The sequence below is a fragment of the Mandrillus leucophaeus genome, unplaced genomic scaffold (assembly GCF_000951045.1).
Source record: "Mandrillus leucophaeus isolate KB7577 unplaced genomic scaffold, Mleu.le_1.0 Scaffold705, whole genome shotgun sequence".
Taxonomy (NCBI): Eukaryota; Metazoa; Chordata; class Mammalia; order Primates; family Cercopithecidae; genus Mandrillus; species Mandrillus leucophaeus.
Genome location: NW_012107642.1, coordinates 724,902 through 749,010, shown reverse-complemented (window position 1 = coordinate 749,010; position 24,109 = coordinate 724,902). Strand labels below are relative to the sequence as shown.

General features: G+C 40.2%; 1 protein-coding gene across 1 annotated transcript in view; it reads left to right on the top strand.

Annotated features, from left to right (window-relative positions):
• UNC5D (unc-5 homolog D (C. elegans)) overlaps positions 1 to 24,109 on the top strand; it is a 606,477-nt gene that overhangs the window by 538,414 nt on the left and 43,954 nt on the right. Inside the window, exons 11-13 of the mRNA XM_011964768.1 lie at positions 1,084 to 1,168; positions 19,178 to 19,346; positions 21,312 to 21,539. Coding sequence (XP_011820158.1) covers positions 1,084 to 1,168; positions 19,178 to 19,346; positions 21,312 to 21,539 — 482 coding nt within the window. The remainder of the gene's footprint in view (positions 1 to 1,083; positions 1,169 to 19,177; positions 19,347 to 21,311; positions 21,540 to 24,109) is intronic.

Genomic DNA, 24,109 nt, shown 5'->3' with positions numbered 1-24,109 from the left:
ATCTTTCCTGCTTTCTCTTGTGGGCATTTAGTGCTATAAATTTCCCTCTACACACTGCTTTAAATGTGTCCCAGAGATTCTGGTATGTTGTATGTTGGTTCTCATTGGTTTCAAAGAACATCTTGATTTCTACCTTCATTTTGTTATGTACCCAGTAGTCATTCAGGAGCAGGTTGTTCAGTTTCCATGTAGTTGAGTGGTTTTGATGGAGTTTCTTAGTCTTGAGTTCTAGTTTGATTGCACTCTGGTCTGAGAGACAGTTTGTTATAATTTCTGTTCTTCAAGAAGCTACATTAAAGAGAATCCCTGCCCTTCTTAGACTCTTCTCTCTTGGCCAAGGTACAGTATTTTCTTCATAGAGGAAAGAGAGGACCTTTAAGATGCAGTGAGATGTGGCTTCCTGTGCCTTCCCTTCCTGCATTGTATGATTTTATGTAAGGAAGGCTGCTAGTTTTTTCAATCTGACATTGACATGACTCTGGTTAAGTAACCTTTCACCTTAACCCTTTCTAGCTTATTTGCTAGAAAGGGTCATACTGGATGCACAATAACCTATAAGGCTCCTGAGCACATCAGATACTTTCACTTTCTGTTTTTCTTGAGAAAATGGAACACCCCACTGAGTACCACCTTCACCTTGCTTCCAGATGCACCATTGGTAAGACAGCTTCCTCTCCATCATTTCATGTAGGTTTGCAGGAAATAAACAAATAGAGAAATACCTTTTTAAATTTTGGAGCAGATTAAGTGATGCGTGGATAAACTCTTACATTCTCAGATATGTTTAATACTGCCTGGTCGTAGAACACTCAATCTTTTAAAATAATTAATGCTGGGATGACTTGAAATTTTAAAAAAGTAATCTGAGTACTCAGTTGAATAATATGCCCTTCTTTATGTCACTGTTATAAAACAATGTTTTTCCTGTTATAATCTTGAAACTTAAACTTTCCAAGGATTGAGATTTCATAAATTGCCATGAGAAAGTAGCTTGTTTTTCAAGTATCTGTAAGACACTTGAGTGAGGAACTTCAAGATAATTGGAAAACTCTATGAATAACCTGTTGGCTTTTTCCATTTTAGGGGTGAGCTTACTCATACCGCATGGTGCCATCCCAGAGGAGAATTCTTGGGAGATTTATATGTCCATCAACCAAGGTGAACCCAGGTGAGAGACAGAGAATGGCATATTAAAGACAGTGGCTCATGCCTCTAATCCCAGTACTTTGGGAGGCTGAGGCGGGCAGATCACTTGAGGTCAGGAGTTCGAGACCAGCCTGGCCAACATGGCGAAAGCCTGTCTCTACTAAAAATACAAAAAAATTAGCCAGGCATGGTGGTACATGCCTGTAATCCCAGCTACTCAGGAGGCTGAGGCTGGAGAATCACTTGAACCTGGAAGGTAGAGGATGCGGTGAAGATCGTGCCACTGCACTTCAGCCTAGGCGACAGTGAGATTCCATCTCAACAACAACAACAAAAAAGACATTTTAAATATGTAATGGAACTTCTGTGGAAAATCTGAAACTGTTAAGAGAATGAGACTTAGAGGTGTATAGATGAGATCATAAACTCCTTCACTCTAGAAAGGAAAAAAACAGTTGCAAAACTATTGGCTGAAATGAAACCATACATGACTCCACATTTTTATGGTCACCAGTCTCTACACAAGAGACACCAAAGGGAAAAGAGTGAATTGTTAGACAGGTCAGAAGTAGGGCCACTCCATAAACAGTGAGTGTCTGTCTCACAGAGTTTTCCTCTCCAAAGAAAATATCCCCAGAGGCACTCACTGGTGCTAAGCCTTAGGCAAGTACATACAATGATTGATTCGTGATCCTTTTAAGTTTAGCAGAAGACCTACTCTGTACTGCCTGAGAGACAATTTCTTAGGCAATTTTCGCCAATGTAAAAATATGATCTGAAACTTCAACTGCTTTCAGGCCTGACAAATTTCAGCACCATTAAATTCAATTACAGGAACAAACACAAATCTTGTTGCATTCCCTTTTAATGAAAGTAGTTGGTTATTTTCTTAGTGCAAGTATAATATTTTTGGAAATGTTGCCTTCCTCCACACAAGATAAACCTAACTCCTCTTCAGAAAGCGATTTCTCTCATAAACTGGATATATACCTCTAGCATTTTTAGTCATAACATCTTGGTTATTTTAGAATAGATTCTTTTGGTTGTTGTTAGCAAAGAACACATGAAAGAAAAACACTGGGAGGAAAAATAGCCAGAGAAACAGATGGTTTAAACAGATTTTGATAGCTATTTCTATTAAAGGATTTATTGGTGCCCAGTAGTTTTAACTTCCTGCTGCACACGGCTCGAGAGGCATGGAAGAAAAGGTTCTGCCATTTGATTGTGAGGCTGGCTCTTAGGGGATCTGTGTGCAGGTTGTACTATGTTGGGATCCCACATTATTTCCCCAGTTGTCTAAAGCTACATTCTTCACTTGTATATCTGAAAAAGTGCTGATGTCTAAATATCTCCACTTGGCACTTGAGGGGGAAAAAGAGGTTCAGAAAGTTTGAAGTTTACTCAAAATCTTAGGTTAGTCACTTAAGCAGACCTAAAAATGGAGTTCCCTGGATGGAAGTCACCCCTTTTTTACCCACTGGGTTAATTTACTTAAGAAACCATATTTGTTTGAATTTGTGGTTATGGCCCATTACACATACGCTTTAAAACATATCATGCTGCAAAAATTAAGTGTGAAGTATAATCCAGTCCGCCTTCCCTGAATCACAGCCTCCTACACACTCCTAGCTCTGCATCCCCATCCCTTGGTTGTAATTGATCCAGTGAGCCTGTATTGAGCTTATTCCTCTCAAATCCATCCCCGGCGTCTTCCACCTCATTACGTGAGAACCAACTTACGGCAATTTCGCATTTTCCAAGGCACCTAATTTACAACTTACCTGCAATTTTAAAGTAAGAGTGAGGAATACCTAGAACTCGCAAGAGCCCAAAGATCTCAAAAAACATGTTGGCCTCCTGTGGTCACCCCTTGAAAGCTTTGTAAGCTCCATGGGAACCAATTTGGTTTATCATTCTGTGTCTACTGCTGTCGAGGAAGGTGGACAGAAACAGAAGAACCTTATCTAACACTTTAGATCTGTAAGGTATGAATTTTTCTCTCTACTAAACTGTGAAAAAAACAAAATTACAGGAAGCTGTATATTCCTTTTCAGGGAGCTGAAACCTTCCCAGATGTTATCTCTAAGGAAATGACCTGTCACTGGACTAAAGGCCATTTACCTTCCTTGATAAGCCTCACTCCCTTTTGATAGCTCACAACTACTTAGAAAAACACTGAAAATAGCAAATACCCTTCTACTACTTCTTTTTAAGCTGGAGTGTATTATTTCATCTATGCAAGGAGGCTGCTTGGGTCTGGTTTTTCAGCTTTTAATCTTGTGATTAATCAGGAAAAGGCCAGTGTGTCATCTTTTCTTTGTAATATCACTTGAAAATCCATTTTCATTTTGAGCTGTATGTCTGCCATCCTGAACTTGTGCTGAGAACAAGGCCCATTTTCCTCAAAGTTCATGGAGCTGGAACGCACTGCTCAGTTCCTTTCATCTTTACCTCTAGAGCCACCGTGGTTCCCTCCCTCTTAGTTCATCCTGAGAACTGGATTTATGAACTCTCCATCACCTCCACACACACAGAGCACAGTAGGATCTTCCAAACCACATCTTTATGCTGTATTGAAATTAAAGTCTGCTCCATTTTTCCTATTGACTATACATTTCTGTTGCCCATGTCTGAGTTACAGCCCCAATATAGCAGGGCAGTGATGTAATTGAAGTGGAACTGGTATGTTTAATCAGGGCCTTTAATCCATTCTAAGGATTGGGTTAAAGAGGTGTAGAGGGGTTAGGATGGCTTCCTGGAGATGTCATTGAACTGAGTCTTAAAAGATGAATAGGAATTAGCCAGACAAAGCAGTAAGGTCTATAACTCAATGATTCCCTTCCTCCACAATGCATTTTCCTATAGTTTTCTATAGAGGTTTGAAGGGTAGAGGGGTCTAAACCCAGTGATTTTTTTCCTCCTTTAAAGTCACCCTGATGCCAGAACATTGCATTCAACACCATCCTTCCAACGGTAGCCCAGGCCTTGCCACAGGCAAAGAGTTGGTTTAATGCATTATCCCATTTATAACATAGAGGATATTTAGTGACATTGTAGGAACAGGTACTGGAGTGGCCTGACACAAAGGCCATGGCATGAAATTGGAGCTGCCAGAATTAGCCTGCTGGTGAGAAGCCCTGGGGCTCCTCCTGGAGCAAGGGTATGTAAGCCATCCATGCTAGATGTGGCCTCCTCCCCTCCACAGGGCTTCACCCCCTCTGCAGGGGAGGAAAACAGCAGTAATGACTCTCAAAAAAAAAAAAAAAAATAGCCTGTCTCATTTCCCAACTTTAATTTGAAAGATTTGGGGCATTTCCCTCCCTCCTTCCTTCCTTTCTTTCCTTCCTTCCTTCCTTTCTTCCCTTCCTTCCTTCCTTTCCTTCCTTCCTTCCTTCCTTCTTTCCTTCCTTCCTTTGCTTCCTTCCCTTCCTTCCTTCATTTCCTTCCTTCTCTTCCTTCCTTTCTTCCTTCCTTTCCTTCCTTCCTTCCTTTCCTTCTTTCCTTTCCTTCTTTCCTTCATTTCCTTCTTTCCTTTCCTTCCTTCCTTCCTTTTCTTCCTTCCTTTCCTTTCTTTCCTTTCTTTCTTTCGACAGAGTTTTGCTCTTGTTGTCCAGGCTGGAGTGCAATGGCGTGATCTCAGCTCACCGCAACCTCCACCTTCTGGATCCAAGCGATTCTCCTGCCTTAGCCTACCTAGTAGCTGGGATTAAAGGCATGTGCTACCATGCCTGGCTAATTTTATATTTTCAGTAGAGATGGGGTTTCTCCATGTTGGTCAAGCTCGTCTCAAACTCCCGACCTCAGGTGATCCACCTGCCTCAGCCTCCCCAGGTGCTGGGATTATAGGCATGAGCCACTGGCCCAGCCGGGGTATTTCTTTTTTCTTTTTTTACATTTTATTGGGAATGTTTTTGAGGGAGGGGAAACGCATTTTAGACCTTTTTTTTTTTTTTTTTTGAGATGGAGTCTCACTTTGTTGCTCAGGTTGGAGTGCAGTGGCGCCATCTCGGCTCACTGCAACCTCTGCCTCCCAGGTTCAAGTGATTCTCTCTGCCTCAGCCTCCCAAGTAGCTGAGGTTACAGACACCCGCCATCACACCCAGCTGATTTTTGTATTTTTAGTAGAGGGCATATTGGCCAGACTGGTCTCGAACTCCTGACCTCGGGTGATCCACCCACCTTGGCCTCCCAAAGTGCTGGGATTACAGGCATAAACCACCGTATGCCCAGCCTTTAGATCATTTTTATAAAATTAAGGCATTCAAATGGGATTAAAAAATCAATCTCATTTCAGAGGTTCTTTTCACTGTCATTACAATAAGAGAATGATACAGACATAGCAGGAAGTTCCCACTACTCCTCTCCTCTCCTCTGCCCTCCCAGCTCTCCTTTTGCACCCCACCCCTGACCCCATGGTTGGAGAGGAGAGAACTGGACCTGAAAATTATTATATGGGGCTTTCTTCTGAAAAGCAATAAAATGAAACCAAAGGCAAACATTCATTTATTTTTCCAATTACACTGTCATGTGGATACTCCTGACCAAATGCTTAGATTAAAATTGGAAATGTTGTAAGTCATCTTACTGAAGAATTTACAAAAGAATACGTATTTTTAAATTTGGGCTCAGCCCAGATGGGACATTTCAACCACTTCTGTTAGATGGTATGGCCTGCCCAGTAGACACATTTTGGGGTAAGGATTGAGAAGGTAGAGATGGTGGTAATAGAAAACATTATCTTTTTTAGGGTACTTAGATGGTAACATGGCTTTAATAGCAAGCTTTGAAATAAGAGCAAATACAAGGCTAGAAAAGCAAAAAGAATCTAGCTCTGGAAAATGGAGAAGAAAGGATAGAATTTCGTTCCCAGTAATGGGCTCACAAACACTGCAGTATAAGCCATTACTGTGGAGATCACTGTGATTTTTCTTCCCCAGTAGCAAAAACCACACACTCAAAAACAAAATTGTAAACACACATACACACACCTCCTCATATATCATGTGGACCTAAGCACTCAGAAATGTCCTTGGACTATTTGAGAGGACCTCATCTCCAAAAGAGTAGAAAGAAAGCAGGTATATATCTTTTATTAATGAGATTAAAAGATGGGCCAGCTGGTCATTCTCTTAATAAGAATGGAGTTTTTATGGTATTAATCTGTTCATAGTGAACTATTCTTTATGTTATAGGAGACATTCGTGGCCATTCTAAACTGCCCATCTCAGTAAAATATGAAACTGTGTATGCTTTTCCTGGCACCTTTGAGGGCCTTGATTTTTCAGAAGGTAACACACCCTCTCCTGCTGCCAAGCCCAGGAGTTTGAGACCAGCCTGGGCAACAAGTGAGACCTTGTCTGTATGGAAAATAAAAATAAAATGAAACAAAATTAGTCAGGCATGTAGTCACAGCTACTCAGGAGGCTGGGGTGGGAGGATGACTTGTGAATGGGAGATCAAGGCTGCCATGAGCCAAGATTGCACCATTTCACTCCAGCCTGGGCTATAGAGCGAGACCCTGTCTCAAACAACAATGAAAGAAAAAGGAGTCTTAAAAACCAAATTACACTATTTTAATAACTAGATGTTACTGAACAGTTATATAAGAAAAATGAAATGTCTTCAAGGGACCCTGCTACTATGGATGGTTTCACCAAGCGTATTTGTTAACAATTACTAGGAAAACCAAAACCATAGCTGATATATTTCATACCATAATAGGTTAAGCCCCATTAGCAAACCCAGTTATTTAAATGAATGATCATATTGAAGTGTGGTATATACTGTGACCAGAGCGAAAGGATGGACCCTGTTTAAAGCCTCAGGGAAAGTTTCAGAGAAGTAACAGTTGTCTTGTAAACTAAAAGAGTTAAAGGAGTTCCTTTCCAAGGGAGTGGTGTGTTCAAAGGCACAGAGGTATAAAGAGCATCACATATTTTGGAAACTAAGCAAAGCAGAACAAAATGTGAAAGGAAGAGTGTAGGGCCGGACGCAGTGGCTCACGCCTGTAATCCCAGCACTTTGGGAGGCCGAGGCGGGCAGATTACCTGAGGTGGGGAGTTTGAGACCAGTCTGACCAACATGGAAAAACCCCATCTCTACTAAAAATACAAAATTAGCTGGGCATGGTGGCACATGACTGTAATCCCAGCTACTAGGGAGGCTGAGGCAGGAGGATTGCTTGAACCTGGGAGGTGGGGGTTGCAGTGAGCTGATATCGTGCCATTGCACTCCAGCCTGGCCAACAAGAGCAAAAAAAAAAAAAAAAAAAAAAAAAAAAAAAAAAAAGAAAAAGAAAAGAAAAGAAAAAAGAAAGGAAGAGTGACAGAAAATGAGGCTGAAAAAATAAGGACTAGATCATGTAGCAAGTTTGCCATCCAGAGAATATCCAATTTATCTGGTGGGTAGGGGTGAATGAGGCTTAAATTTTGGTCATGCTTATATTTTAGATAGATGCTGTTTCATCTCCACTGATATTGCCCAAGTTCAAATCTTTACCAGATAAGCACCCTCCTTGAGAGCACAGTGAAGCTATGTTTTATTTTCCTTGGCACAATTATTAATAATGTTTCTTTTCCTCCTCAAAAGTATCTCAATTTGGGCAATAATTTAGAGTCACTCTACTTTTGAGTGCCCTTGTCTCTAGTTTTTAATGTTTCTAAATCTATTCTCTAATCCCCACTTTGCTCTCAGCAGGGAGTTTTGAGATAGACTTGGGGAGAAACTTGGCAAGATCTGCTCTGTGTGTGCGTCTGTGTGTGTGTGTTTTAATGTGTGATGAAGGAATTGAAGATAATTCCCAGAATTCTGGCTCAGAAACTGATGATTAATTAGGAGAGAGAGATTTGCCGACTGAAGGTCACTTGAGAGTTTGTGATAATAGTTGCTCTGGGAGCAACCTTGGATTTCTTTCCAGGGAATAAACATAGCTCTTTGACTTACAAGAAAAAGGGTAGGGAAAAAGAATGACTGAAGAATTAATAAAGAAGGAAAAAAGAATATTTATAATCTGAACAAAAAAATGACTGTTGAATCGAAATCCCACATCAGCTTTTGCCAGAGCATGTGACCATAATCTCATTTAACTAGTAAGATGTCATGATATTCAGCATAATTGTGCCTACCTGCTTCATTCAAGGCAAAATCTTCTGCCTTTCTTTGTTTTCTTTGCCTTCCGAAGTAAGAATATGCTGGTCCTGGAACTCATTGAAGTGAACTGATAACAGAAATAATTTGTCAGGAAAATAATGCAGGCTTCAGCATTGACATCGCATAAGAGATAAAAAAAAATCTCAGTTGGGCTTGGTGGCTCATGTTTGTAATCCCAGCACTTTGGGAGGCTGAGGTGGGCGGATCACCTGAGGTTGGGAGTTCAAGACCAGCCTGACCAATATGGAGAAACCCCATCTCTACTAAAAATACAAAATTAACCAGGCGTGGTGGTGCGTGCCTGTAATCCCAACTACTAGGGAGACTGGAGCAGAAGAATAGCTTGAACCCGGGATGCAGAGGTTGTAGTGAGCCAAGATCAAGCCATTGCACTCCAGCCTGGGCAACAAGAGTGAAACTCTGTCTCAAAAGAAAAAAAATTCTCAGAAATGATATAGCATGGTTGAGTGGAGAGGACACAGGAACTCAGAAGTTTTGGGTTCCAATCCCCCCACAGCAACAGCCTGTGTGTGTAACCTTGAGCAAATCATTCTCTTTCTCTAGGCCTCAGTTTTATCATCTACCAATGTTATATATTAGTAACTTTGCTTTCAGATTTTGGCAAGGATGATAAAATGACCTGATAGATGAGAAGTCTGGTGCAAACTGTGAAGTACTGTTTAAAAGCTACATTTGGAAATCATCCTCTTATACCTGGTCTTACTTTTTTTTATTACATAGAAGACAGAAATTCTCTGAAGTGCATGGAATTTGCTTTAGCTCTGTCGCAGTGATGTAGAGTTCATCTCTTTTTGTTGCTAACACAGTCCTAGACTTTCAGAGGAAAGATTAATTCAATTACAGCAAACATATTAATAGTTGGTTTTAAAACCAAGAGCCTCATGAAGATATGAATAACTCCCTGCATCAATTCCTTTGAGTCTATCTCTATTTCTCACAACGCTCTGGCATGTGATTTATACTTTAAAGGTATATCCTATGAGTCTAAACAGTAGACTCCACGTGGGCTGGTGTTAAGATTAGGAAATCAGTGACCAGTCAAGCAGGGCAGGTCAGTCAACCTTATGCTGCCTTAAACAAGTTTTCTCCCTGTCCATTTTGTCAGGCTTTTCTTACTAGTGATGGATGAAAATGCATGAATCGTCCCTGTCATCATTTGCATTAAATGGTCAATTAGGGATTTGAATCTGTTTTGTTGCTGTGAGACTTAGAAATTTGTCTTTTGTCTTGGAAGAATCCAATTGACAGTATATACCTATTTCTTCCAAGAGATTTGGCATTAATTAACTCTATACCAGGCATAGAGAGAATCACTGAGGAAAGATGCTTCCCAGGTAACAAAAGGGACTTTTTGTGTTAGTGCAAGGGGGAGTAAATTGCTGCCATTTGGGAAATACGTTAATTCTTTCAGGCTACCAGTGCCATGCAGTGTAACAAAAAGGGCAATTTATCAAATGGTATCTTAGTGGCCTAGAAGGGTTAATGCACCTTTAACTGAAGATTGTACTCTGTTCCCCAGTGAAATCATGATAATTTCTTCACAGAGTCATTGAGGTTAGAATATAATGCCATTAACCCACCACCACCCCCCGCCAAAAAAAAAAAAAAAAAAAAGAGCAGAGGAAGAGATAGAAAAAGAGGGAGAGGAACAAAATTTTTAAAAATGACATTGTCATTTCAAGACCTGCTCTTTTTGGAAAGGAGCATTTCTCCGTGCTATTCCTCCTCACCTCACATCCCCTTGGTCCACAAGTAAACACATGTAAATAAAAATTGCCATCATCTTAATCAGAGTGCATTTGAAGACCATGGACACTCACAATGTGAAATGATTAGAGTGGTCCAGAGGAGTCTTTAATTAAAGATGCCATTGACAAGATAACAATGGTTTGTGAATGCTGTTAATAGATCTGAATGGAAGGTGTACCTTAATTCAATAAGGGGAAAGTCACTGGTCCATGAGTTTGATTGCACATTGTAAAGGAGCACCACATACTGTAATTATTTTTATTTGTATGTGCTATCTCTTTTATTGCCCATGCTGGAAGTAGAAATAACCTGTCCTATTAAGATATTTAATATATATCATCCTTTCCACTTCACTTTGTTACAGCCTAATAAAAATACCCGAAGACGCCAGCCCACATGGAGACAGCCCCCACACTTTCTAAGACAATCCACATAGCCCTCTGAAAACCTGGACAATCAACCTCCTATTCCCTGCAGTTATAATCTTTAAACCATAACAACTTCCCAGGACTCCATAAAGTTGTATACAAATATGGAGCTTCGCTCTACAAATTACAGTGGGGGTTCTGGAAACTAAAACGATGAAGATAGCCCTAAAGTGAACAGATACCTTTGTTGGATTGTGTGGTGTCCGAGAGACAATGGTGGATCAAGAGACAGCCCTAGGGGGATCTCAAGGGATGAAAATTCTGGCAGAAGGCAGAAAGCTGGCTCCCTAGAGATGTCCTAGTTCCTAGAATCTGTGAATTTACAAGCATACAAAGGGGAATTTGCAGATGTAATTAAGATCAAAGACCTTGAGAAGGAGAGATTATCCTGGACTCTCCAAGTAGACCTAACATAAGGGTCCTTAGGAGAGGAAGGTAGGAATATCAGAGGGAAAGACAGATTTGAAGGTATCATGCCGCTGGCTTGAAGATGGAAGAAGGGACCTTGAGCCAAGGAATGCAGGCAGCCGGTAGAAATTAGATTCTCCTGGAACCTTCAGAAGGAGCACAAGCCTCCTGACAGCCTTCATATGAGCTCAGTGAGACTTCTGACCTAGAGAACTGTGGGATAATTTGTGTTTTAAGCCAGTAAGTCTGTGCTGTGACAGTAATGGGAAACTAATACAAGCCTCTATTTTGACCCCACTCTGTACCTCAGGGCCCTGCTTTCCTCGGGTTTTGTTTAGTGTCTATGAGTCCAGTCTTCATTCCCATGCCAACATTTTAATTTAAACTCTGGGTTTGGAGAATATATCCCAGGGAACACATTCCTTCTTCCTTCCACTGCCTACCTATCCCAACCATGACTAACAGAGCAGTAGACTGTGGTTCCAGCTCTGCCACAAAGTTGAGATATGACTTTGGTTGGGTCACCGACCCCATGCCATGCATCTGAACAAAGAAAGTGTTGGCCTCATAACTCCTGAGCCCCTCCCCAGCCTAAAATAAAAGGATTCTGTGAAATAGGTTTCAGATTACCCCAGGGAAGGCTGTTTTCTCTGTTCAAAATGTAAGTGGATAAACAACATAGTGGATATAAAAAAATGCCCCAGCAGCATGATACATAGTCCTACTCTTCTCCCATCCTCCTCACTCTCATTCATTTTTAAGGCACTTTCAATGAGCCATCATCTCACTATCTCACTTCTTCTAAAAAGACAAGCTAAATGCAAGCCCGACACTGCATGAAAGACTAGGCTTAAATTGTGTCTAGGAACTGGTGATTTACACATGATTTGTGATTCCTTTAGTATATTAATTGGTAAACACCCTATGAAAGTGTGTGTAAACTAAAGCCGTTTAACATATGCAAACAGGGTAATCTCTCTGTGTGGTGTTGCTCAAGTTTCAGCAAATTCAGATACTCATTCCAGTGTGTATATAATTCCTCTCCCACCCCAACCCCATATGCCATCTCTCTTTCTGTGATCCTATTTCAGATAATAGCGTGTGGGTGACCCAGATCTTTAAGCCCTTTAATAGAACATCCATATGTTTCTATCCTCAGTGAATTGAACTTGTTGCTTGTAATAATCCACTGTTCTAAGTGCTCCTTTTCCTGCCCCAATGGATGGACTATAATGGCTTGATGACCTATAACATTATTTCCAGTTACTGCTAATCAGCGCCCCAACCTGACATCTTTGCTTATTAATACACATGTTACTTAGAGAAATGGGATGTAGGAACAGTCCCTGTGTAGTTAGATTTTCCATCATTGTAGTATCAGCCAGGGCCTTAATATTGAGCTTTTAAACTTGACCATCATCTAAATTCCACTTCAGAATGGACCGTCCTATATTCAATGGAGCACCAAGGCTCCAGTGCATGAGATGTTGCTTTGGATTTTTTTTTTTTTTTTTAAGAACTACAGAACTTTTCTCAAATGTTAGTGCCAGCACCACCTTGCATGTAGAAAATGCAGGTTCGTGGGCCCTATCCCAGAAACACTAAATCAAAATCTTCATTGGTGGCATCCAGGAGTATAATTTTAAACAAGCTTCCTAAGAAATTTTGAAAAACATTACAGTTTTAGAACCACTTGACGATGAAAACAGGAGTCTGCTATAATAAAGAGAAAATGTTGCTGCCCACTTTTGTCCTCCATTCTGCTTCTCACTTCCTGTTCCCCTCTCCAGGAATCTGTTTTCTTAAATCACACATAGTGATTACCAGAAATAGAGGACATAGCCACAGTGTTGGGGTTGACTGATGGGAAAAGCTGGCTTTAAAGGGTCCATCTCTCTAGGAGATTCAGTGATGTCATTTCCCTAGGGCTGATCTGAAATCTATGGTCAGAGCAATTGAGTGAGAGAGAGAGCTGACTCCAAAAAAAAAGAGAGAGACATACAAATAATAAACCTTAAAACCTTGTTTTTATCCACAGCAATTTTAGCACCCCAGGTCAAAATCTGAAGATCTTAATGAAAAATGAATAATAATTAAAACTGGATGTCTTGTGGGTGGAAAACTCTAGGAGGCTAGAGTTACCTTGCTTTCTGAGCTTTTAAGACTGAGTACAGTGTCCATCTATCAGCCTTGATGTCTTTTCCATTCAAATATGATTTAACTATGTATCGACCCAAGGTCTGACATAGTAAAACTATCATTATTCTCCTTCCTGGATTCCTGAGTGATACTCTGGGTAAAGGTGATCAAACCTACATTAATCTAGAATATAGACCATAAGGAGGAAAGGAGGGAACCATGATTACCAAGCACAGCATGGAAGACAACAGCTACAGTAAAAATCTCATACTGGAACTTGGAACTGGTCGTTTTCCTTAAAGAAAGTGAAGTGTTACGAGTCTAGCAGCAGGTCAAGGATTATTGAGCATAGAGGCAAAATGTCCAGGATACACCTCCCATCCTGCCATGGTTATTAGCAGTTGCTGCCTTGTAGCTGACCTTCAGCATGACCTCTGGTTGGCACTCATGTGCAGATGGATGTTGTAGGATGTTAGGTACTAGGTGGTAAGGTCTGGACCATCACCCTGTCACCACCAACTACAGCACCTTCATCATCCTCCATTGTGTGTTTCATATGTTAATCAGTGGCCCCACTGATTTTTTAAAATTATTATTTTAATAGTTTTTAGGAAACAGGTAGTGTTTGGTTACATGAATACGTTATTTAGTGGTGATTTCTGAGATTTTGGTGCACCCATCACCTGAGCGGTGTGTACTGTACCCAGTCACTGACAGCACTAGTCAGGTCATCAAGACAGTCAACAAAGAATGGACTTAAATTATAGCCTAGAACAAAATGGACTTAATGGATATTTACAGAGCAGTCTACCTGCTGATTTCTTTGTAAGAATTCTGGAAAAATTCTCCCTGGGTCTTCCATTTTCATGCATTCATTTTTTATTTATTGTTTTGAGACAGCCTCACTCTTTTGCCCAGACTGGAGCACACTGGGGTGATCTCGGCTCACTGCAACATCTGCCTCCCAGGTTCAAGCAATTCTCTCGCCTCAGCTTCCTGAGTAGCTGGGACTACAGGCATGCACCACCACGCCTGGCTAATTTTTGTATTTTTTTTTTTTTTTCAGTAGAGACAGGGGTCTCACCATGTTGGCCAGACTGGTCTTGAACTCCTGACCTCAAGTGATCCCCCCACCTCAGCCTCCCAAAGTGCTGGGATTACAGACGTGAGCCACCATGCACAGCCGCATTCATTTAAAAAATAATAATAATAATAATCTTGACAAAATCGCGAACTCAAGGGAAAGTTGCAAGGATAATATCAAGAATTCCTGTGTGTCCTACACTCAGATTCACAAATGTTAATATTTTACTAAATTTTCTGTATTTGTCTCTTTCCTCTCTCCTTCATATATATATAAAAATGAATAAAATACATATATATGTGCATATATATACTTTCTAACCACTGTGAACAAGATGACCCTTTATCCCTAGATACTTTCATGTATATATCCCCCAACCAAGAAATTATCTTCTATAAACATAGCACAATTAACAAAATCAGGAAATTAACATTGATAAAATACTTTTAGTATACTACACACCTTATTTATATTTCACTTGTCTGAATAATGTCCTTGAGAGCAAATTAAAGTCCAAGTCACTTCATTGCATGCTGTTGTCCTGTGCTTTTGGTCTGCTTTCATCTGGAACCGTTCCTGAATCTTTGTATTTCATGACATTGACAGCTTTGAAGAGTGCAGATAAGTTATTTTGCAGAATGTGCTTTCCTCTGAGCTTGTCTAATGGTTCCTTATGAGGAGATTCAGGCTGTGGACTTTTAGCCGGCATGTCACAGAAGTGATGCTAGGTTCTCTTCACTGTGTCCTGTCGAGAGGTATATTCTGTGGATCCATCCTATTCCAGGGAACGTTAACTTGGTCATTCATGTTAGGTGGTGTCTGCTGTGAAGTACTCTTTTACCCTTGGTAAACAGTTAAGTACCTGGTGGGAAGATACTTTGAGAATGTGTAAATAGTTATTTATTACTGTTTAAACTCTCACCCAATAGGTTAACATCCATTTATGATTCTCAACCAAGTATTAATGTAGCTGATTGCTAATTGATGGTTTTCTACATTTATTTGTTGGTTTTCTCTTATGTGGAAGAGTTTTCCCTTCTCATTGATTCATTCTTATGTGGATTTTTATTTTGTGGATTCTTATAGTATGACTCAATAGGTTATAATTCTTTACTGCCATGATTTACTCTGATGCTCAAAAGGTTCCAGATTTGATCAGTGAGAATCTCTTCAAGCCGGCTTCTGTGTCCTTTTCAACAAGTATTTTTGAGTGCTTACAGCCGGCATATATGAGGCACTGGGGATGCAATGATGAGCTAAGCAGAAAAAAAAAAATCCCTGGGCTAGGGGTGGTGGCTTACGCCTGTAATCCCAGCACATTGAGAGCCGAGGTGGGTGGATCACCTGAGGTCAGGAGTTCGAGACCAGCCTCACCAACATGGTGAAGCCCCATCTCTACTAAAAATACAAAAATTAGCTGGGCATGGTAGTACGTGCCTGTAATCCCAGCTGCGGCTGTAGAATCACTTGAACCTAGGATACGGAGGTCGCAGTGAGCCCAAGGTGGTGCCACTGCACCTCAGCCTGGGCAACAAGAGTAAAACTCTGTCTCAAAAAAAAAAAAAAAAAAAAAAAAAAAAAAAAATTCCCTGGCCTCAAGGAGCCTACATTCTAGTTAGTGGGACAGAAAAAATAACAATAAATAGGCAAATGGTATGGTACACTAGAGGGAATTAAGTGTTGAGGAGAAAAAGCCAAACAAAGATCCGCTTTTAGTATTGGGAATGTTGCAATTACCAAGGCCTGGTCAGAGAAAACCTCATTAGTAGATGTCAGTTAAGCAAGAACCTGACAGGCACAAGGGGGGTAAATCATGTGGATGTCTAGGGGAAAGCTCTTCCAGGCAGCACCCAGCACTCCAGAGGAGTACGAATTGTAGCAATTCCATGAGGTGAGAAAACACTGGCATTTTTGGTAGGATGACTGAGGTGGCTGCATGGAGGACAGACTGTGAAAGGCGAGAATAAAAGCAAGGAGACCAGCATCATTTCCAAGGAGCCTTAAATGCCCATCATGCACATTCCTAAGGCATTGAGAATTTAAGTCAAAGCGTACATTGATGCAATGACAATGTATGAAAATTGCATGAATTAATCATCTCAGAAAGCAGAGTTCCTATAGAAATAAGACTGGGCTCAAATTGTTAAACTTTTTCTATCTATACACAGCATTTAAAGTACAAATATATATGCATGTATGTATATGTGCATATGTATGTATAGATAGAGAACAATGAAAAACATTAAGTAGCAAAAGTTCTATGCAAAAAGGTTTTTCAGTCTACAGACCACACTAGGGTATGTGATACATTGAGGTGGTTCATATTTTTATCCTGAAATCACTGCTTTTATTGGTTCACAGTTATTATTAGCTCACAGCAATTTTAGAAAAATGTGTTACCTTTTTATGCGCTCCCCCCCGCCCCAGCAGGGACATGTATACTGCCTTTTTGTGGATTATGCAATGCTGGAAAGTTTAAACGCCATCTATGATTTCCTTAAGAAGGCTCATTTTTTTGTCCACATCCAATTAAAGGCTTCGCTCCGCAGCCCTCTGTCCTCAAATGTCCTGAATCTGTATCCATGATTACCCTTGGACTATATTGCAACCCCGTTCCCTGATCTTTCCTTGGGATGTCATAAGATCCAGCAATTTGGCCAGAAATCTCCTAAAATGGTAACAGAGTAGAAAAGTACAATCTGGTCACAGAGAGCGAGAGCCTGTGAGTGAGAAATTTTGGGTTATTTTCCTGCCATCACCTTGATTGACTCCTCTGTGACCTTATGCTGTTAACACCTGCCTCTATAGGTGTGCGAAGAGCTTTAATTAATATTTGTAAATCTCCCTGATTGTTACAGATAGAAGGTAGCAGAAAAGGGCAAATTGTTATTAATCGTGGGGAGAAAAAATATTGAGGGATTTTTGTGAAGTTCTGGTGAACTTCTGGTGAAGTTTTGTTCCTTCACCAGAGAGAGACCTATACCCATGGACACTATTTTCACAGTGGGAGGTTTCAGTATAAATCTTGATTTACTTACTTTGCACTTAAGGAAATGCCTAATGCCTATTTAATACAAAACTCCTATTCCATGCCCTGGCTCGTATTCAGTACGCACTGCCTCTGACTCCTAAAGCTGTTTAAGTTACCACTGTGAAAGGAGTCTTGCTATTCACGAGTGTGAGAGTTCATCTAATTAGCTGATTTCAGTTCATTTGGCATTAAATAATTCCCCAAATTCCCATATGTTTGAACAATATGTTCAACAAGGAGGATAATTCTCTGAAAGCAATTAAATAGTTCTTTTAGGAGAGCTTGTCATCGGTCACTCATAAGCATCCCTGCTATTCCTGTCCATGATGAATGCAGGCAGTAATTACATGGAAAGCGCTTCACCCTCTCTGATGGCCGCTGGCAGGCACCCACATACAGGCTGCATATTTGAATTTTATGTTTTTTTTTCCAAATCTTGAGTATATTATTCTAGGCTTTCCACAGAGCATTTGATGTTGCTAATACACTGCTTTCCAGTCCCCTCTCCTTGCCTCCCCTACTTAAGGGTAAATGAAGACATGACCATCTTAACCTGTGTTTTGCTCGTATAGGAAGAATTGTCTATTTTGGACTGTGGTTACCTTTGTGGGAGACTCAACTTTTTAAAGGCATCTCCAGGGCTTCTTGGAGAGGGGAGGAGACAATGTGATAATGTTACATCTACTGTTTTAGACAAAGTAGACATAGGATGCTCCTCAATTATATGGCTTGGCTTTATTGCAGCAGCAAGTGATAGATAATGAGCTCAAGTATAACCATTACAAACTTGAGAGAATAGATGTCAGCATAAGCAATTCAGAAATGAATAGCACATTAGATGAACTCAGAGAAAAACTCTTTGTTTATAGAAGATCATGGGAAAGATGGTATCTTTTAGCATTAAATTTTATCTTTATTTTGCCCAAGGAATTGCTTTTTTAGTCAAGGGTGACATATTTCAATGTCCTTCCTAGGTAGTATAAGTAAAAGCTTTGGTAATAATACCAATTCCAGCTCTCCCATAGCATTGCTCTATATTCAATATTATTATTTTTCTTACAAGTGAAAATCCAGCAAACAAAGGATCAAATAGGTTGTTGAAGAACACATATGCCATTAGAGGAAAAATAAGCAGACATCTGGGTTCTTCTCACTGATTACTGTTCTGTAAACTACTCCCCCTTACTGTTTGGGGGTGCAGATTAAAAACAAAAGCCAAAGACATGAAAGAGGGAGGCATTCAATGAGGTATGATGATTCCATTTTAGTTAACTTTCACTTTCTTTGATCTGTTCCATGACTCTGCATTCTCACTGTAAATAATTCACAATTCAGAAAAGCTGAACACCAGGTTTGGATTGAATGATTTTAAATTTAGATCTAAAATAGAAAAGAGTTGAAAGATATACATTTATGTATGATATTATGCACATTTGTAGCTGTCTACTGTGCTATTGCTATATAAGCTGTATATTTGTTCATTGGCAAAAAATAAATGTTTTCAAAGCCAGAATACACACACTCAGTGTGTATCTTCAAAATACTGTTTTGCTTCATAATAATTTGCTTTATCATTTTCCAGCATTAAGAATATTTTAGATTGTGTTTTCGTGAGAAAGGAATTTGATGGTAACGAGATGACGAGATCAGTCATTTCTATAAAGCTTTTGTTTGCTCATTGATAATGGCATCAACAATAATAAGGATTCAGTAGCTGGTGCATGACCCACCAGCCAGGTCTTTGCATTCTCCAATTCTGCCCTGTATTTCTAAAGAAGCATTTGTCATTTTGTTGGTGGGTTTATCAAAACCTAGATTTGAAATCTAGGCTTAAACTCTCTCCGTGTGTCTGAGAACTTCATGACAAATGCTTGTTCTCCAGACCAGTCCTTTGTAAAAGAAAATCCTGGAAAGGAATATTTATAAGCCTGAAGAAAACCTCAGTCTGTTAACCAAATTCTCATTCAAATATGGCCCCTCCTCTACATACTCCTCTCTTTTATCCTTTTTTCAACTGTGAAGCCTCCAGTCAGATGGCTCTGAGGTGCTCCTGAGTCCTGAAGTCACCTGTGGTCCTCCAGACATGATCGTCACCACTCCCTTTGCATTGACCATCCCACACTGTGCAGATGTCAGTTCTGAGCACTGGAATATCCATTTAAAGAAGAGGACACAGCAGGGCAAATGGGAGGTGAGACCGTTTACTTCCTTTTTTAAACAATGGAAATTGGGTTCCACCTATGGGATAGATTTAACCTTAACATCTAACACCACAAATCAGCATTTCTTTGTTGGCAAAGGGTTGGTGGCAAGTATTTTATAATATCCTAAACATATTGGCTAGTTTTTTTTTTTTTTTCTTTTTCCCATTATAATAGAAAAGAGAAGCAAGGGATAATCCAGAGCTTTCTTGTTTGGTTTTAGAATACAGTTATAATTACCCACATATTCATCTATACCTACATACCTGCTCATTGATCCCCTTCACTTCCTCCTTGGCCTCGTCCCTGTCTTAATGGACATTATTCTGTGGCCTCTGTGGAGTTAGGGAGGAGGTTCAGGGCAGGCAGTCTGTGTTCAGAAGGAAAATAACTATGTCTATTTTTTTCCATCCTGGGGATTCTAAGGTAACTATGTTTAATCAGGAACACATTTGCTGCTTAATATATTTTTTTTAGTTAACGAACACATTAAGAATTATTATCAGTGTCTGTTTCCTGTGTGTATGAGTGCATACAAAAGGGATACAGTAGGAGACAAGGAAAGAGAATGAGGATACATAATAAGACATTAACAACAGGGGAGACAGTCACAGCAAAGACAGATTGCAGTTGAATTACTATTTTAAGTGAAAGCTCTGATTTATCTGCCTGATAGGGCTTCCTTTATGTCCATCTGCAGTCAGCTTGCATGAAACTGGGAGAATTATCTTTGTTGCAACACAATGACCTGTTCCAGCCAGCCCTAGGGTCTTCCTCCCAGAAGGCACTTCAGGCCAAAGAAGTAAAAGGAAAATCATGTTTCTTTAGGAGAAGAAAATTCCCAGTTGCTGCAATGGATTACCTTTACCCTGCCCACTAGTGTCTTGAAACTATTTTCTTTATTCTGGAATGCACTCTGCTATTTAGTGTGTCTTAGTGCAACCGTGAACAGATTTCCTGGGGCATGAAGTTCCATGGGTTTCCTAAAGGGCCATGTTTTCATCCTCTTCCCATTATGTTTGGCTTTGCTTTGATTTTTGCCACTTTAATTTTTCTTCCCAGCACTTCCTCACAATCTCTTATACACAGATGGTGTTATATTTATGCTCTATCAAACCAGTCACATATACTAAAGTTCTTATCAGGGAGGGTGAAATATTCTAGTACATGTTATCTAATTCATTTATTTAGTGGTCCCTTGTAAATGATTTCAGTGGGATGAAAGAGGATAAAATGTTTGAGAGAAAATAAACATTACCTTAAGGATATTCAAAGAGTTGTCAGAAACAGGTGTTTGTAAAAATAAATAAATTTAAAAAAAGGTTGCTTATTGATAAGGTTTAAGATTTCTAAAACTCAACATTGAACAAATTAGCCAGAAATAGAACTTTCACAGTGATTTTTGTTATTATAACCAATGAAGTAGAAATTCTAGCACACTGAACATAACCATTTCTGGAGTTTTTTTTTTTTTTTTTTCTTTTGAAACGGAGTCTTACTTTATTGCCCAGGCTGGAGTGCAGTGGAGCGATCTCAGCCTACCGCAACCTCTGCCTCGCAGTTTCAAGTGATTCTTCTGCCTCAGACCCCCCCGAGTAGCTGGGATTACAGGCGTGTGCCACCGCACCTGGCTAATTTTTGTTAGTAGAGATGGGGTTTCATCATGTTGACCAGGCTAGTCTTGAACTCCTGACCTCAGGTGATCTGCCTGCCTCAGCCTCCCAAAGTGCTGGGATTACAGGCATGAGCCACCACACCCAACCCATTTCTTGAGTTCTTGATGTCAGCACTTATTTTGATAGAAGAGGAACAGTTAACATCAGGATAACTGGGCAATAGGACTATTCTGAAAAAGAAATTTATATTTGTGTGTTCATTTATTTGTGTCCTGGCAATATAATGGTTAGATCACATCTTATTTCCAAGTGAGAGAATAAACACACCTTTCCCAACAGGAAGTGATGTCAGTGGAAGATGAATCCACATCCTGTTACTGCCTTTTGGACCCCTTTGCATGTCATGTGCTCCTAGACAGCTTTGGGACCTATGCACTCACTGGAGAGCCAATCACAGACTGTGCCGTGAAGCAACTGAAGGTGGCGGTTTTTGGCTGCATGTCCTGTAATTCACTGGATTACAACTTGAGAGTTTACTGTGTGGACAATACCCCTTGTGCATTTCAGGTCAGCCTTTGTTTTAATAATTTTCTTTTGGTGTCATGAAAGTGTGGGTTTTCCAAAAGATCAGTATCAATTGAAAATTTTATTACTGAGGGTCTGGAAAATGAACCCATGCCACTGTAACTGTCCAATGGGTTCACCTTGCCCACTCCCTAGACAGAGCCGATTTATTAAGACAGAGGAATTGCAAGAGTTATTTACACAGAGCCGGCTGAGCGGGATACTGGAGTTTTATTATTACTCAAATCGTTCTCCTCAAGAATTCAAGAATCATTGTTTTGAAGGATAATTTGGTGGGTAGGGACTAGTGAGTTGGGAGTGCTAACTGTTTGCTTCAGAGATGAAGTCATGGGGAATCTAAGCTGTCTTCTTGCACTGAGTCAGTTCCTGGGTCAGGGCCACAAGATAGATGAGCCAGTTTATTCATCGGGTGGTGCCTACTGATCCATGTGCAGGGTCTGCAAAATATCTCAAGCACTGATTTTAGGATTTACAATAGCAATGTTATCCCCAGGAGCAATTTGGAGAGTGTCAGAATCTTGTAGCCCCCAGCTGCATGACTCCCAAACCATAATTTCTAATCTTGTGGCTGATGTGTTAGTCCTACAAAGGCAATCTAGTCTCCAGGCGGGAAGGGGATTTGTTTTGGGAAAGCACTGTTACTGTCTTTGTTTCAAAGTTAAACTGTAATATAAGCTAAGTTCCTCCCAAAGTTAGTTTGGCCTATACACGGGAATGAACAAGGACAGCTTGGAGGTTGACAGTAAGAGGAAGTTGGTGAGGTCAGATGGCTTTCACTGTTATAATTTTGCAATGGCAGTTTCACCACTGGTTTGACTGGGATACCTACCTTGAAGCAAGAGCCATGTTACTGTGTGGTCAGCAATGTAAGAGGGGTTGGGGTACTTGAAATTCAAGAAGAGAGAAGGGCTAAACTAAGGCATGTGCGGAACATTGTGTACTAAATTATGCAACTGACCAGACATGTAGTCAGAATTCAGCAGAGACACAAATGGAGAAGAGTTTTTGAGAACTCTTCTACAAATTTCCATGGATGGATGAGATTTAGGAACAAAACAGAAAGGAACACCACATCAAGAGAAAAAAAAAAATAGCATGAACCACAGGAACAAAGAGAGTTATTTGATGTGCAGAGGGCAGGGAGAAAATTGCTTGAATCAACTGAAGGTTGTAGTTAGGGAGCCACAATTATAAATCATACCTATCACGAGGTAGTCATTTTCTATCCTGGGCATATAGTCTATTAATTATCAGGGCTACTAGGGCAGAGATGGTTCAAGGTTCCTTTCCATTTTTGGTACTTTTAATCATGTAAGATTCATTTTAATTTAGCTACTCAGGAAGACTGCAAGTTTATTAATAGCAGCAAGGATGATGCAGAACTGCCTGTGTAAGCTCTGCCCATATATAAATAGCATAGCTCTCCTGACACACCTCATTCTAGATCCCTGCTATTCCAGTTTTGGGTCATTAAGTCCATTATGCAGAGCATTTTCTCAGTAACTAGATTTTAAGACACTGAGCTGGAAAACTCGTGTTTACCAGTAGAAAAAAAATATCATGACCTCACTCCTGAACATAAGCCAGTAAAGGTGACACAGTGCCAGCCTGTGTTCCCGAACTGCTCCTGAGTATCTCTTAAGTAGCACAGGTCATTGTGAAGGGCACACTTTTTCTTTGGCTGCTCACAAAAGAGACTTCTTTCAGAGGCGTGCCATTTTGTGGAATAAGAAACTTCAGTGTAAGTAGTTAAACTTCCTCCCACCATTGTCATTTAATACTCTTCCTCTGCACTCCCCATCCCGCCATAAGAGGATTGCTCCAAGAGAAAATATATAACAGATATTCAGGAAGCAAAAATAAAGAATAAATATCTTAAAGAGAGGGTTCATCTTGGGGTCACTACTACTACTCACCAGTTGTAAAATGCACCATGACTCAAGTTGGATGTTTAGTAACTCAACCAGATTTTAAGGGCTGAGTAAACTGGAGTAACCATGGAACATCATGGAAGATTTCCAATCTCCTGGCTGATGTAGATAACCCACTGCTGACTACTGTGACTGTGTGGAGCTGTTCACACAACTGTCTTGGAAGTCAGCCCTCATAACCACTTTGGAGTTTTCTTTGAATAAGGGTCTCCCAGCTGATGTATATAGCAGTGAGATAGACATATACTTAAAGAGCTTGTTCTCAGTGACTTTCAGATCATCTATTTTCATCTCTACTATATTCTACCATGGCTCCAGTATTCACAGATGAATACCAATTATTGTAGACATCATGAAAACACCCTAACCATAGTTTTCAAACCACTATCCATTTTTGGTTGGTAATAGAATCTTTTTAGACAGTACTAGGGAGAATGTTATTCTCCCTCTAATCGAATCCAAGTGTATTTCATCATTGAGAGGTATTTTTTCTTTGTTTGTTTTTTGAGATGGAGTCTTGCTCTGTCCCCCAGGCTGGAGTGCAGTGGCCTGATCTCAGCTCACTGCAACCTCCGCCTACCAGGTTCACACGATTCTCCTGCCTCTGCCCCCTGAGTAGCT